We start from the raw sequence: 13,957 nt of genomic DNA on the forward strand, positions 1-13,957 counted from the left end.
ATGCGATCGCAGTATGATGTGTGTGCATCGATGTAAAGACGCAGCTAACATAGCAATACATGTTGAGCAATTATGGCTAGTAAACACGAGGCAATGTTAAATGGGTATGAGGCGTATGTGTATTCAAACCTAAAGCTACTTAATTGATATTAAAATAAAAACTCACAATGTTTTTTTCTTGTTTACATCTGTGTAAACACCGCTTGCCAACTAGCAACACATTGCCCGGTTAAACGCTTTGAGCACGATTTCAATTCACTTCCTGTATGAGTGCACCAATGTACGTTCTCCCCCCGGTAACTAAAATCCAATGTCTCTGGTTCCTACTAAGCGTGCCGTCCACCATTTATATATATATAAAAAAAAACATGTGCCACCACCTCCACTACAACAACTCATAATATGCAAATTATCATAGAACAAAAATATTTGTAATTATAGGTAATCAAAACAATTTTAGTATGCATCTTCCCAACACCCACCTTGCAATACTGGAGTGAGTTATTTGGAAATATATAACTCCCCTTAAGTAAATAAAAAGAGAGAATTCATAAGGAAACCTAATAGATTTGATTGAGGACATTTTATTCATACTCAAATGGAAAAAACACTCCTTAAAATCATTGAATCAATAAAAACAATACATAAAAACAATGCATAAAACCATCATGTATAGAGGACCAGAAAAAGAACCTGTACAATTTGTAAAGATAACCAGCAATCATTAAAACACATACTATTACATGTACATCACAAACGTTGCTCCAAACCATGTCTGTACCACAGCCAAAATGCATCAACCATAATATCAGGCCTATATTCATAATTGATGAGATTTTTGGTGTGTTCTAAGGTGTGATGATTGTGTGAAAGTTTTACTACAAATCTCACAACGGAACGGCCTCTGACCAGTGTGAATAATATAATGTCTCTCAAGTTTAGAGGGAGAGGCAAAACCCTTCAAGCAAACATCACAGCGATATTTTCGGGCCAGCTGATTGGTTTCTGATTGGCCGTTTCTGTCACATGCATGGCACTGAAAATCCTGCTGCGTTTCAAAAGTTATTGCACATTTTTTACATTCCAAAGTGTTCACAGGGGCGCACCAGTAATTGTTTGTGATTTCTGCTTCCTCCCAGGGTTGTTTCTCAGCCATCAAACCTTCGGTTCCCACAATGTGTGCATCTACATGATCATCAGAATTAGCAAAACTGCTGGATTGAAAGAGTTTCTCTGTACTAAAAGGTTGTGTGTTCGCCCCCATCTCTGGCTGCAGTGAAGATGGGCGAATCGCTCCCTCGTTTTGAACCAGTTTTTGAATGCCAGGGGCAAGTTCAAAGGGAAATGTGTTGACAAGGTCATTACAGGTTTCCTTCTGCACACCCTCCAAATCCACGTCTTCTTCAAGTCTGTCTACTTCCGACTTTGGCTGCCAGTTTGTGTCTGTTATTTTAAACGATGGAGTCAGACCATTGGATAAAAAGTCAGTGCCACTGTCATAAAGGGGTTGACCCTTTCTCATTTCCTCTTCAGGAGTTTCAATAAACTCAGAATAGGTGCCCTGTTTGGGCATGAATCCCTTGATTTTCTTTTTAAACTGCACATGACTGCTTGTAGTGTAATCTTCATGATTGTAATCTCCACTAGAAGGCTCTTGACCGTTTCCATCGGGTTGTGGAACAGGCATGGCCACCCTTTCCTCAGAATGAGTTCTCTCATGGACTTTCAGATGTGGAGACTGGCGAAATCTTTTACCACACACTAGACACTGGAATGGTTTCAAGCCAGTGTGTACCATCTCGTGCCTTCTAAGTTTGGAGGGCGAGGGAAAACATTTTAAACAAAGTAGACATCTGTGCTGGGAGCCATTTCTTATGCGTGCACATTTATAAGTATGTGCCTTTTTCAGAAGTCCTTTAGAAGTTACAGTTGCGTTGACTGTTGAATTCATATAGGATGTACTTGGCATAAGATCTCTACTGGAATTTTCCACATTTGGTAAAGCCAGAGTCTGAATACGGTTTACTTTGGGAAATGCATGTGTCATAGATTTCTTGTCAAAAGCATCAATTTGTACACATGTTTTTGGGAACAGGACATCGACTGCAGGCTTTGTGCTGTATCCAGCCGTGCGCGACGGCGGCCTACTAATATAAAAAGACCGTTGTCTGTGATATTTGGACCACAGGTGCGTACGAGAGTGGACTCGTAAGTGTGTTTTCTGACGGAAACTCTTGTCACACATTTGACACCGGAAGGGTCTTTGGTCCGTATGAGACATCATGTGCCTCTGAAGTTTTGATGAGGCTGGAAATGTTTTGGAGCATAAATTACACTGGTGTATCATTTTTCCACTCATTATTCCCGGACTGTGGCTTGGGGCTTGCAGTGTTTGACTGTGCTGGTCTGGTGCTGTGGCATTATCAGTTGGGAAGAAATCCTTAATATCCTCACTCCATGTCTCATCTTTAACAACAACGTCAGGATCACAACCATCTGTGATGCAGTGTTCTCGTGATGTCACTTCTTCAGAATTAAGGGTTATTGGGTCCGCTGATAGTAATGCAGTGCTGTTTGTGTTTCCATACACTAAATCGCAGCTCTGGAATCTGTTTTGTTTCCTGTGCTGCGTGTACCAATGTCGTAGTAGATTCAGCTCCAGGCGAAAGGATCTATTGCAGAAAGTACAGTGAAAAGGCTTTACAACTTTACGGCCATTATTGATTTGAACCTGTTCACATCCAACTGATTCACTCTGCATGTCTGAGTCAATATTTTGGTGGTTTTTCCCACCATCGTTCACACTTGGTGCAGGAGTAGCAATTATTCCACATTTTCCTTGTTTTGAGTTGTCCTGGTCTTTGGGCGAACTTAAGCTTATTTTACACTGTAACTCAAGTTCCACCGACCGATTTACCTCCTGGGGACGGGAGGAGTGTAGAGAGGACTGGGACTGAGAAGCTGGAAGTTCATGACAAAACAGTGCACCCCTATCGTTGTCTATCGCCCTTCCTAGATCGACCTCCGGTTCTTTCAGTGGTGACGCTGTTCTATGCGCTGCATAAAGATGGGATTTCAAGTGAGTTTCTTGCCGAAATGTTTTCCCACACTGCATGCAGGAAAAAGGTTTCAGGCCAGTATGAATCAAAAAATGGCGCTGTAGCTTGGAAGGTGCACAAAATCCTTTAAGGCAGGTGGGACATTGGTGGCTTTTAGTTGCTTTGCATCCATCATCCAAATGTTTATGTTTGTTATGAACTGCCAAATGAATCTGAAGTTGATGTGCTGAACTAAATGTTCTGAAGCACACTTTGCAGGCCTTCTCCTGTTGGACATAGAATAAATCCTCATCTGAAGCAAAATTAACTTCATATTGAGCTTGCGAGTGTGATGATCCGTCAATTGCAATATGGTTCCAATGTGTTAAGTTGTCGTTGACTTGTTGGGGGGATTCTGTTTCACCTTCACTATCTGAAGTCGAAATACACACCTCCGTTGGTAGAGTATCACTTTTTTGTTTGATCTGGGGTGATACAACAGATTGAGCAGATGACAATACTTTTTCAGTACCACCATCTAGGCTTATTTGGTCAATGTGGTTTGATGGTAGAAAAGGTATGTCCTTAGCAAATATGTTGTCCTTCAAGGTTTCTGTAGAAGGATGTTGATGCCACTTCTGCAAATGTCTTTTTAAATGGACAGGCTGATTGAATGATTTCTCACAGTCCGTGCAACAGTAAGGTTTCAGGCCAGTGTGGATGAAACTATGTCTCTGGAGTTTAGAAGGAGAAGGGAAATATTTCAGACAAACCGGGCACCGATGCATGTCTGTTATTCTTGTTTTTTCCTCTTGTTTGTGATAATCTCATCAGACCTGGATAAGGAAAGTAAAATAGATATTTTTAATACATGACAATACTACTACCCAAATAACTCAATGTAACTGCACTGGATAAATGGAATGCGTACTTGATTTACATCCAACGTAAGAGTTCGTGTACAAATAAATAACCACCATTATACATAGGCAAATACATTTCCTAATAGCAATATAATCGTTGTTTGGTGTTCAAAGTGGCAATTCAAACAAACAACTAGTAAGCTAACGCATCTTAACATAGCATCTAATAGGTCGCCTACACCTTATTCTAGTCAGGACTTCATTTGAATATGAAACAACCATACCTTTACTGTCTTTTATGAATGACAGCATGCATTTTAAATGATCATCGAGTTTCGCTGTTTGTTATAACATAATCATGCCACTGTCGTTTTCATTATTGTCGCTGTAGCTTTGCGATAGCTTGACGCGAAGTACAACATCTCTCACGTACGCCTCTAGAACAACACGGTCGGAAACAATATATTCAGTACCCAGGTTAGTTTAGTTCCACATTGAGCAACATATCTTACCACAACGAAGAAAGATAAAATAAATTGATTTTAATAAATCCATTCGTTTGAAAGAAAAACGTTTGTATTTTGAGATGTTTACTACAGCACAATAATAATGTAAGAGATTGTAGGCTTCTCCTTTCGGTTCATATCAAGATGATTGATAATACCACCAAATACATAAAACATATCTAAGATACATATTTAAAGAATCGTAAAAACATTTTTAAACTATACTTTCGTATATATGCAACAAAAGAAGGACAACTCGAGAAGGATCAGACGGAAACTAAATTGTAGAAATGAAATTGACCACAGGGGGGCAACAAACACCACACAATAGCGAGGAGAGGGAGACAAATTACTACAGGCTTTCATAAAACTACACAGTAGTACACAAACCCGCACACAATACATAGCAATGTCAAAAAGAGTATGGACCTGGGAGACCTCTGCACAAAGTGACTGTATGGCTTCCCCCATGAGTCTACTGCCAGAGGGACAGGGAGTCACAGACATCAGCCTGGGTTGCCCCAGAGGAGGACACACTCAGTTGAGGTCCATGTGCCAGGCCACAATGACAAGGGCCGCGGGGAGGTGACAGGGACTGCATGCACAAAGGGACAATGTTAGCCACGACCGCTAACGCTGTGCATACAGCGGTTTCAGGTCAACATGGAATAAACTGTACCTTGTACAAACACAAAACAAGAGCTAAATGTCACCCTGTCTTCATTCATTTAGGAAAAAAACTGAAAAGGCAACTCCTCGTCTCTGAGTAGTCAATGTGTTAACAAAACCGACATATTTTATGTTTTTGTTCCTGGCTGCCACATCTCAGATATTATGTGTAGCACTGTTATATTAAAGGCGGCATATAAATAACTATTCCAAAAAAAAAAAAATGGACCAAAGCCAGCAGGTCATAAGGGCAATTTCCAACATTCAGGTCCTTCAAAGCCAAATGTACAAACATTAGTACATGCCACATACATTTAAGGTTGAACTAGTTCGATACATAAACAGCACATTGCTACTCTTTTCAACCCTGGATAAAAATCCCTTTGCTCTGGCTTGCGAGCCTCCATCTATTGTAACCTTTTTTGATAGCAACAATGTAAACACATCAAGTCGGGTACAGATCAATAGAGCACTCTGTTGCTGCTTTCAGAAGCACAATGACCAGAATAACGGGGCGTGGCTGGGTGGAGAAGATGCACGCCAATTCACCTCGTCAATACCATTCATGATCTTTGAAAGGAGAAATACTCCAGGAGCAATGGCTAATAGTGTTGTTTTCTCCCTCACGCCATGTCAATACAAACACACCCCCCTATCAGTCTCACGCAACCATACACACACACGGACGCACACACACACACACACCCTTTCCCTGCAGCTGTATGTGGTGGCCACCCTCTACCATTAACCGACCTAGCCCCCGAGAATCGATGGCGAGCATAAAGACGATTAATCTTTTCAGGTGCTCCGTGTTGATTGCCTATTACGCGATAATGACACACCCAGGTCCTGTGGAGCACGACAGGGAGGGACAGTCAACATATCCCCCCCCCCCTCCTCCATGCACCCAACCACCATCAGTCAACGAGTAAACCTATAGATTTACCTCTCGGTGACCAGATGGTGTCGGGCCTTTATGAGGGCGGAAGGGTTGAGAGGAGGGGGAGAGGGGGGGGCAGAGGCGGTGAGTTAAAAGAGTGTAACAGACACAGCAGGGGTGTTCAGGAATAGACATTTTAATGCAGTCTTTTTGGGACAATGCAGGTATCTCTCTTTGTTTTAGATCCTATAAGCTACCCCCCCCCCCCCCCCCCCCCCGGAGCTGTTGCTCCCCCGGCAGTAACAGCTGCAGCATTAGGGACCTCTGCTGGAGCAGCGGTTGAATTCCTGCCATAGCTGCCCAGACAGGCACTGCAGTGAACACATACTGATACACACACATCATAAGTACCACTGGGGCATGTACACATATGTGCATGCCAACCGTCCAGCAAAATGATTAATAATCCATATCATGGAGCTTCTTGAGCGTTTCCTCCACATTTGCGTGTGTTTGGTTAGAAGGCATCAAGGAAATCAGATTATTTGGTTGAGCAGTAAAGATCCGTGGCCTGGCTGAAGAGGGCCTCTCCGGCTACGCACTAAGCCAGCAGGACAGATGGAGGATCCTGGAGTCGGACAAGTCCAGAACTGGAACCAAGGCAAGCGCTGGACTGGACTGGTCGAGAGAGGTTCTTAAACAGTCACCGAGACCTGGTAGAAGGAGACATTTGAAGGAGACATTAGAAGGATTGAGAGCAGAAAGAAAAAGAGTTAGGATATAGGCAGGAGCCGATGATAACCTCATAAAAGTTTAAGTCTTAGTTCTGTCTTATAACAGAACTTTGTGGGGAGGCACAGAGTCTGGGCCGGAAACCAAAAACTTTAATGGAAAGAGTAACAACTTTCAAGTTTCCTGTTTTGTTACGGCAATAATCAACCTGAAATGCAAAAGTGGTTGATGCATCCACAAGGGGATTTGAATAAGTGCATTTCTACAGTGGCAAGTCTACATGAGGTTCATATTGAAACCTTAACAAACACTTTATACAGTTTATTACTGCTGGCCGAGTTTGGGTTTGCCAAGTATGAGCTTACAAATGCCCGCTTCTAGCCACATGATTGGTCGAAAGAAATATGAAGCAAAGGAAAGTGAAACACCCTATTCACCGAGATTTAAGCTCATCTGCCATCAGACACTAGATGTGTTTACAAATTATTCCCATTCTCCGACGCTTGACAGACAGGATCCAGAACTACCCCCTGCTGCCTCACTCCCCACAGAGTAGGCATATGGTCAACTAGGACTGGTCACTTGTGAGCTACTGCAAGGCCTCACACAAAGCATGCAGATCCATCATGGAGCAAACACACACAAACCCGTGTGTGTGTGTGTGTGTGTGTGTGTGTGTGTGTGTGTGTGTGTGTGTGTGTGTGTGTGTGTGTGTGCGCGCGCGTGCGTTTCACTCAGTACCAGTGTGTGTGTGCATCTGCGTGTTTGTGTGTGTGTGTTTCAGTCTGAATGTGTATGTGGGTTTGGGTGTGTGCGTGTGTTTCAGTCTGACCATGTGTGCGTGTGTCTCAGTCTGAACATGTGTTTGTGTGTGTGTGTGTGTGTGTGTGTGTGTGTGTGTGTGTGTGTGTGTGTGTGTGTGTGTGTGTGTGTGTGTGTGTGTGTGTGTGTGTGTGTGTGTGTGTGTGTGTGGCAGACAGACAGACAGTGGACATGGGAGAATTCATGGAGCGTCTGTGAGTGCCGGTCCTGATGACAGCCTGTCCATTTAGTAGGAGCCCGCCGGGAGGCTCCTCCTCTCTCTTTTCTTCTAATTGGTCACAAGTGTTGTGTGCCATACGCTCAGCCGTCCTAACTTGCTCCACCCAGTCTAACAACTTGGGAGGGTTTGAACAAGAGACTTGGGGACAACAAACATGGCTGCGGCAGAGAAGTACCTCCGGTGTCTGGCGGGTTAGGGTAACGGTTAGGGTTTGGGGTCTTTTCCTTGTTAAACGTTGATTGCCTGACTGCAAATGTCATTGAAACCCACATTTGGAGGTCAAACATATCTTTGCTATTCAGTACTTTAGTTGCTTTTTTGTGACTTTTTGTCATTAATGAGCAGGTAGGGGATAAGCTCTAGGATGTCCGTAGGTAGACTGCAGACATCAAAGTTTGAAACCAGGACTGTTAGTCTGGGAGTCAAACACCCTAACGCTACCCTGACTACCCTGCGGCCTGTGAAGCGCTGCCAATGTGCTATTTCAAACCCTTTCTCCACTGAAATACATCACTTTCTAAATGATCATCTCCCTTTGTGGCAACTGTGGACAGGTCACAGTTGACTTGATGAGCCACGTTTCATTAGCTATGGCAACTAATACAGAGATAAATGAGGACAGGTCACATGGGCGGTTTAACAGCCCTTATTAATGCTGCATGCTCTCCGATTAAGAGGAGACGCAGCATGCATACACACACACACAGAGACACACACACGCCTAATTAGCTAATATGCACAGCAGCTTTAAACACCCCCCCACTCTCTTTTTAGTATGGGGGGGGGGGGAGGGTGTGTTTAAGCCTATATGTGTGTTATTTTATCAATGCATGTGGTGCATCCTGGGAAATGCGGTTCAGAGCAATTGGACAGACCACAGAGAACACAGGAGAGGTGACGGCGGTAGTGGTGGAAAGAAGAAACATGACCTTTTATGACACCTTGCACACAGAGGCCCCGTTTCATGTAATGCCCCTTTTATCTTCAGGCTACCAGAGAGAAAATAAATGGGATCTCTTCTATTTAAGTGGATCCGTCTGATGGCTGACGCTCACACACACACACACACACACACACACACACACACACACACACACACACACACACACACACACACACACACACACACACACACACACATGCTTAGTAGTGCATAATAGAGGGTGAAGGTGACACGTGCGATAGCAAAGTTACAGAGTGGCTCCGCGATTAGGGTGGGGTTGTCATGTTCAAAGGGGTAAAAAGCACACGCCGCAGTGGTACAAGTGGGTGGGGTGCTTCTCGTCCCACACACACACTCAGGCACTCCTCCTCCCGGCCCCCCCCCCATCCTGGCAACCCGTGTTTGGGCTTCAGACAGAGGAGGGGCTCCGGTCGACAGAGGCCATTACACTAGATCCTAAAAGCAATCACATTAGCACTGGGATGGAACTAAACCATCCACGCTCATTATTCTGCTTCACGGTGAACACACAACAGTGGGGAACGGACGCAGTTAAAATCGTTCTGTGTTACCAAACCCCCCCCCCCCCCCAGAAACACCATTTATTTTATCCCTTTTATGCTAAAGTGATTTTTCTCCTCCAAATTGATTAATGGAGGAATTCTGTAAAGCTATTGTTGAGAAGCGGAGGGATGGGAGCGAGGGGCTGTTACCGCAAGACGCAGTGCAAAGTGCAGAATGGGGGATTTTTGGGTGACATGGAGGACTCGGGGCATTAGGCCAGGGCCACTGTGTTTTGGTCAAGATGGTCACGATGGAGCAATTTGCCAACGATGCTTCGTGAAGAGACTTCGTTTGCGTCAGGGAGAACCAACGACTTGGCCAAACAACCAAATGTGTGTGTTCTCTGGTCAAGAATCCAGGGAATGTGTGTGTGTTCTGGTCAAGAGTCTAGGTGTGTGTTACATCGAGCTGTGTTCTGGTCAATAGTCCAGGTGTGTGTGTGTGTGTGTTAGTTCTGGTCAAGAATCCAGGGAATGTGTGTTTGTTCTTGTCAAGAGTCCAGATATGTGCGTGCTATGGTGAAGGGTCCAGGTGTGTATGTGTGTGTGTGTTTGTGTTCTGGTCAAGAGTCTGTGTCTCTGTGTGTGTAATGGTAAAGGGGTCTGTGTCTATAAAAAGTCTGTGTGTGTTTGTGAGTGTGGGTGTTGTGGTCAAGAGTCCAGCAACGTGTGTGTGTTCTTAGAGGGGTCATACCGTTAGGAAAGTCGTATTCATGATGGATGCACTTGGTTAAACATGTATATAAAACAGTATAATGATACGTCTGCAAGCAACATTTTGAAAGATCATTATATAAACAACACTTAAGAGTGTTGTTTCCTCAAGAGAAAAGTAGCATTTATCTTCTCTTAGGGAAACAAAACTTCCTTAAAAGAAAAAGTAACATTCTGTGGCTATAAACAGTGTTCTTGCAAGACTGTCAGCTGTCGCCGTTCAAAGTTGAGGTTTTGGGCCCAAAACCTGTGCGTCGTAAATAATACGTTGAGACAAGATGTTTTAGTGTCTCATGCGAAGCATATGCCGTGTCTATCAGCTGTGAATCCTAACGCATATAATCGAATGACAGGGGGGGTGGGTGTGCACAATTGGGTGTGTGTGTGAGCGTGTGCAGTCACATTTGCCGCAGTGTCGCGCGCAGTCTGCTCTCTGACAGTAGCGGTAGCCACGTTAGCTGTGACGGTTAGAGCCAGAGGTGTTGCTTTTCCCTCCCCTTTGACTTTTGGGGGGGTTGCTCGACCGGCGAGCCGGGGCCTTGACCCGTGAAGATGCAGCCTGTGGGTGCGTGGGCCCTCCCCAGGGCCCGGATGGGCATCCAGGGAGAGGTAACGGAGGATTCCACTTGAGTGACGCGTCAACGACCGACGGTTATGAGTACGGTGGTTGGGGGGGCACACCCTGCATGCCCAGAGACGCTGTAAGGACATGGGTGTCAATCAAGGGACATGTGTATGCCTTGAAAGTGTGTTTGTCTGCGTGCGCGTGTGTGTGTCTTTGTGTACGTGTTTGCCTGCGCCTGTGCGTGCGTGTGTGTATGTATGTTGTATATGTATCCTTAGCATAATTATATTAGGAATGATGTCGTCCCCCCCCCCCCCCCCCCTCCCCTGAGATTACCCTGGCGACTGTCTGAAACAACCGTGAATTATGGCCCTCGAGAAGAAACAAAGAACGCTCACGCCGGATGCGTAGAACATAGGTGCAGCGGTGTGAACACTGAACAGCTAATTCCTCTTCATCACGGCTGACTGTAATTTGATGTGCCCCCATAAAGAAGATGCATGTCAAGGCTAAAGTAACGACGGCGAGGTGGAGGGTTTGGCGCCGATTCAAAAATGTTAATGAATTGTTGTGCGAGATGATTTGACGTCTCAGTCGGCCTGATTGATTCTCTCGCTGTCCCGTCGTTACCTAGAGGGAGCGTCTGAAACAAACGGCGCTCTTCGTTTGCCTTTTGGTGGAGGATGGAGAATACTAGCATTGAGGAAGACAATGACACATATATATATCTGTAATGATGACAAAATACACTGCCAGCTGCTCCTGCACACAGGGGACACATTCGCACAATTGATTTAGAAACTATTTGAATAATATTTCCGCTGCACAAACAAAAACAAAAGAACAACTATATTTACATCGAGTTGCACAATATTTCATCCCGATACCGTTGGAGGCCAGCCCTACAAAGGCAAAGTGCAGTAACTACGCCAACATTGAAACTGAGAAAAATGCCTTCAAAGTATTCATACTGGCCGGCCAAACCTGTTTCAGGTACAATAGTGGTGATACTCTCAATTAATACCTTTATAGGAAGAAAAATAGTTTTTGTCTCAAGACAAAGAAGGTGTTATAAAACCCATTTTCAGTCTGAACTCAATTTTGACAAAATACGTAGTTACTGCACTTTGCCTTTGTAGGGCATAGTGGCAAGCTGAAAGATACTTGGTTTAATCCGGTATATGAAGGCATCCTTGTGCAAGATAACCTCACCCCTAGATGCTCTTTAAATAAAATGATTCTGAAGCAGCTTCACATTACATTTACATTTAACATTTAGCTGACCATTCATACACACATTCACAACCCGATGGCAGTGTAAACGATGCCAGGCGACAGCCAGCTCGTCGTGAGCACTTAGGGTTAGGCGTCTTGCTCTGGGACACCTCAACCCTCAGCTGGGAGGAGCCGGGGTTTGAACTAGCACAACTTTTTGGTGACCAAACAACCCGCCCTACCTCCTGATCCCCTGCCGCCCCACTTAAAAGCCTCGCTGCCGTTTGTCACGTACATCACTTTAACCAACATACCTGCAGCAACCTGATTGGCCAGAGGGTGGTCATGTGTGTAGAAGAGCCTGGCACAGAGCGCCACGAGCCCATAGGCCGTCATCTTCTTCAGGGCGTCTCCGAGGGTGGCCCCGACAGCCTCCAGTAGGGCCCCGGCAGCCTGGGGCCCGGCGGCCTCGGGGCCCGGCACGGTCGGGAAAACTGACAGGGAGAGGGTGGCGTTCTGTTTATCGCCAGACACCACCGCGTGGCTCTCTATCGACATGCACGCCACCTTGGAGGTCAGCTGACAGGAAGTCCTGTCCCCCGCGGGGTTGTCCCGGACGGCGGTGGCGTGGAGCTCGACGGCTGCTCCCCTGGGAAGGGCGGGAACCACGGCAACCAATAAGCGGCCACCATGTTGCTCACTCAGAAGATCCTGTAGATATGGACGAGAGACAGAGAGAGAGAGAGAGAGAGAGAGAGAGAGAGAGAGAGAGACAGAGACAGAGACAGAGACAGAGAGAGAGAGAGAGAGAGAGAGAGAGAGAGAGAGACAGAGACAGAGATACAGACAGAGAGAGGGATACATAAAGACAGAAACAGAGAGAGAGAGAAAGAGAGCGTTTTTAAATTAACTAGATGGCAAACTGCACACAGTGCGTGGCGAGCTCTACAATTAAATGTAAAGCCTTGGGGACCCCGCCTGCTGGGCCATCAACGCAGAACGTTATTATAAATAACATAGTATAAAAGCTCTCTTGAATCATCCAACAGAGCAGGCCCTTCTCACCGACTGACAGGATATCAATTAGCGGCTAAGATTGCGCGGTACAATAATAGCAGTGAAAGGGGGCCGTGAAGAATGCATGCGGCATACGGGTAACTGTAAACAAAATGCGCGAAACGATTTCATTTTGAGCCACGGCATCTACAAACATGACAGCTTCTTTCAGGGCTCTTCACCTCCCAGACGATCTTTCTTGACATGTTATGGCAGATTCACACCATTTCACGATACATTTAGGAGCAATCCAGCCTCGGAGTGCAGACATATCTTTTTTTCTTTTTTTTCCTCCGGACCTCTGGGGCCATTATCAGTAACGAAATGTTCTAAAACAGCGCTCAAAATGTGGCCCTTTAATAATACTTGCTGGTGGCTTCATCGGCTAATGGGAGAGAAATTAGTTGTTTTATACAACTGTCATTTCGGCTGGAGTCGATAGGCCGAAAACACTTAACCCCCCTTTTCAATTGGCCAGATCAATTTTCATCCACTTACACCGCACTTCGTAAGTGCAGAATAATAACAGGGTGCATGCGCTTTTATTTTGGAATTTACACACAAAAAAAAGAAGAGAAATCATTGACAAGACGAGGCGCAGAACGGTGCAGGGTTTTAGTATTTGTTGCACTTCGACAGCCCGACCCCGGCGTGACCCGGTCGGCGTTGGCATCGGCGGAGCACTCAGAACAACAACAGTGCTATCAGCATGGAGCGCTTTGCCTGACGGACTGAGGTGGGGCGCGCACACGCCCCCCTGGCTTTGATACGTGCGAGATTAGCACTCCGGGGCAAACACCCTCCAGTGTTCTCCTGGAGGGAGAGAGGAGGCGGCAGAGGGGGGGGGGGACTCATGTGCTTGTCAATAGTGATTGCCCAGGGAGCGGAGGAGAGAGAGAAGTGACAACATGTAAGTCGGCGGCGGGGTGGGTGTGTAGAAGGAGCCTTGCTCAGCCATGCTTAAAGGCCACCCTGCAGGCCTTGGGTGCTGGGGTACTATAGGAGCAGCCATGCGTCCACTGTGAGGAGGAATCCGAGGAGCTCCCAGCAGGCTGAGCCGACCCGTCCCAGCCACTGCTAGGCCGGATCCAACCCACCTGTCTGAGTGGCTCTAGTCAGACAACTACATGTGCTTTGGGTTTGTGTACGCCCTGAGAGATTCACAGAGAGA

General features: G+C 45.7%; 3 protein-coding genes across 3 annotated transcripts in view; all 3 read right to left on the reverse strand.

Moving 5' to 3' along the window:
* aqr (aquarius intron-binding spliceosomal factor) overlaps nt 1-309 on the reverse strand; it is a 53,715-nt gene extending 53,406 nt beyond the window's left edge. The window contains exon 1 of the mRNA XM_030357240.1: nt 167-309. The gene's annotated coding sequence lies outside the window, so the exon portion shown is untranslated. The remainder of the gene's footprint in view (nt 1-166) is intronic.
* A 255-nt stretch (nt 310-564) lies between these two features.
* On the reverse strand, nt 565-4,341 carry LOC115544343 (zinc finger protein 770). Its single transcript, XM_030357241.1, has 2 exons — nt 4,186-4,341; nt 565-3,874 (listed from the first exon to the last, which is right to left on the reverse strand). Exon 2 carries the CDS (start codon nt 3,824-3,826, stop codon nt 821-823), a length of 3,006 nt encoding a protein of 1,001 aa, XP_030213101.1. The 5' UTR covers nt 3,827-3,874; nt 4,186-4,341; the 3' UTR covers nt 565-820.
* Nucleotides 4,342-4,428: 87 nt separating this feature from the next.
* Nucleotides 4,429-13,957, reverse strand: part of dph6 (diphthamine biosynthesis 6) — a 65,693-nt gene continuing 56,164 nt past the window's right edge. Inside the window, exons 14-15 of the mRNA XM_030357242.1 lie at nt 12,045-12,441; nt 4,429-6,669 (exon numbers count right to left, since the gene is read on the reverse strand). Of these exons, the coding sequence (XP_030213102.1) occupies nt 6,551-6,669; nt 12,045-12,441 (516 nt within the window). The 3' untranslated portion in view covers nt 4,429-6,550. The remainder of the gene's footprint in view (nt 6,670-12,044; nt 12,442-13,957) is intronic.

This window comes from Gadus morhua, chromosome 5, assembly GCF_902167405.1.
Source record: "Gadus morhua chromosome 5, gadMor3.0, whole genome shotgun sequence".
NCBI lineage: Eukaryota > Metazoa > Chordata > Actinopteri > Gadiformes > Gadidae > Gadus > Gadus morhua.

Excerpts from the sequence above, each read along its gene's own strand:
- LOC115544343 (XM_030357241.1), bottom strand. The coding sequence starts at position 3,826 with ATGCATCGGTGCCCGGTTTGTCTGAAATATTTCCCTTCTCCTTCTAAA.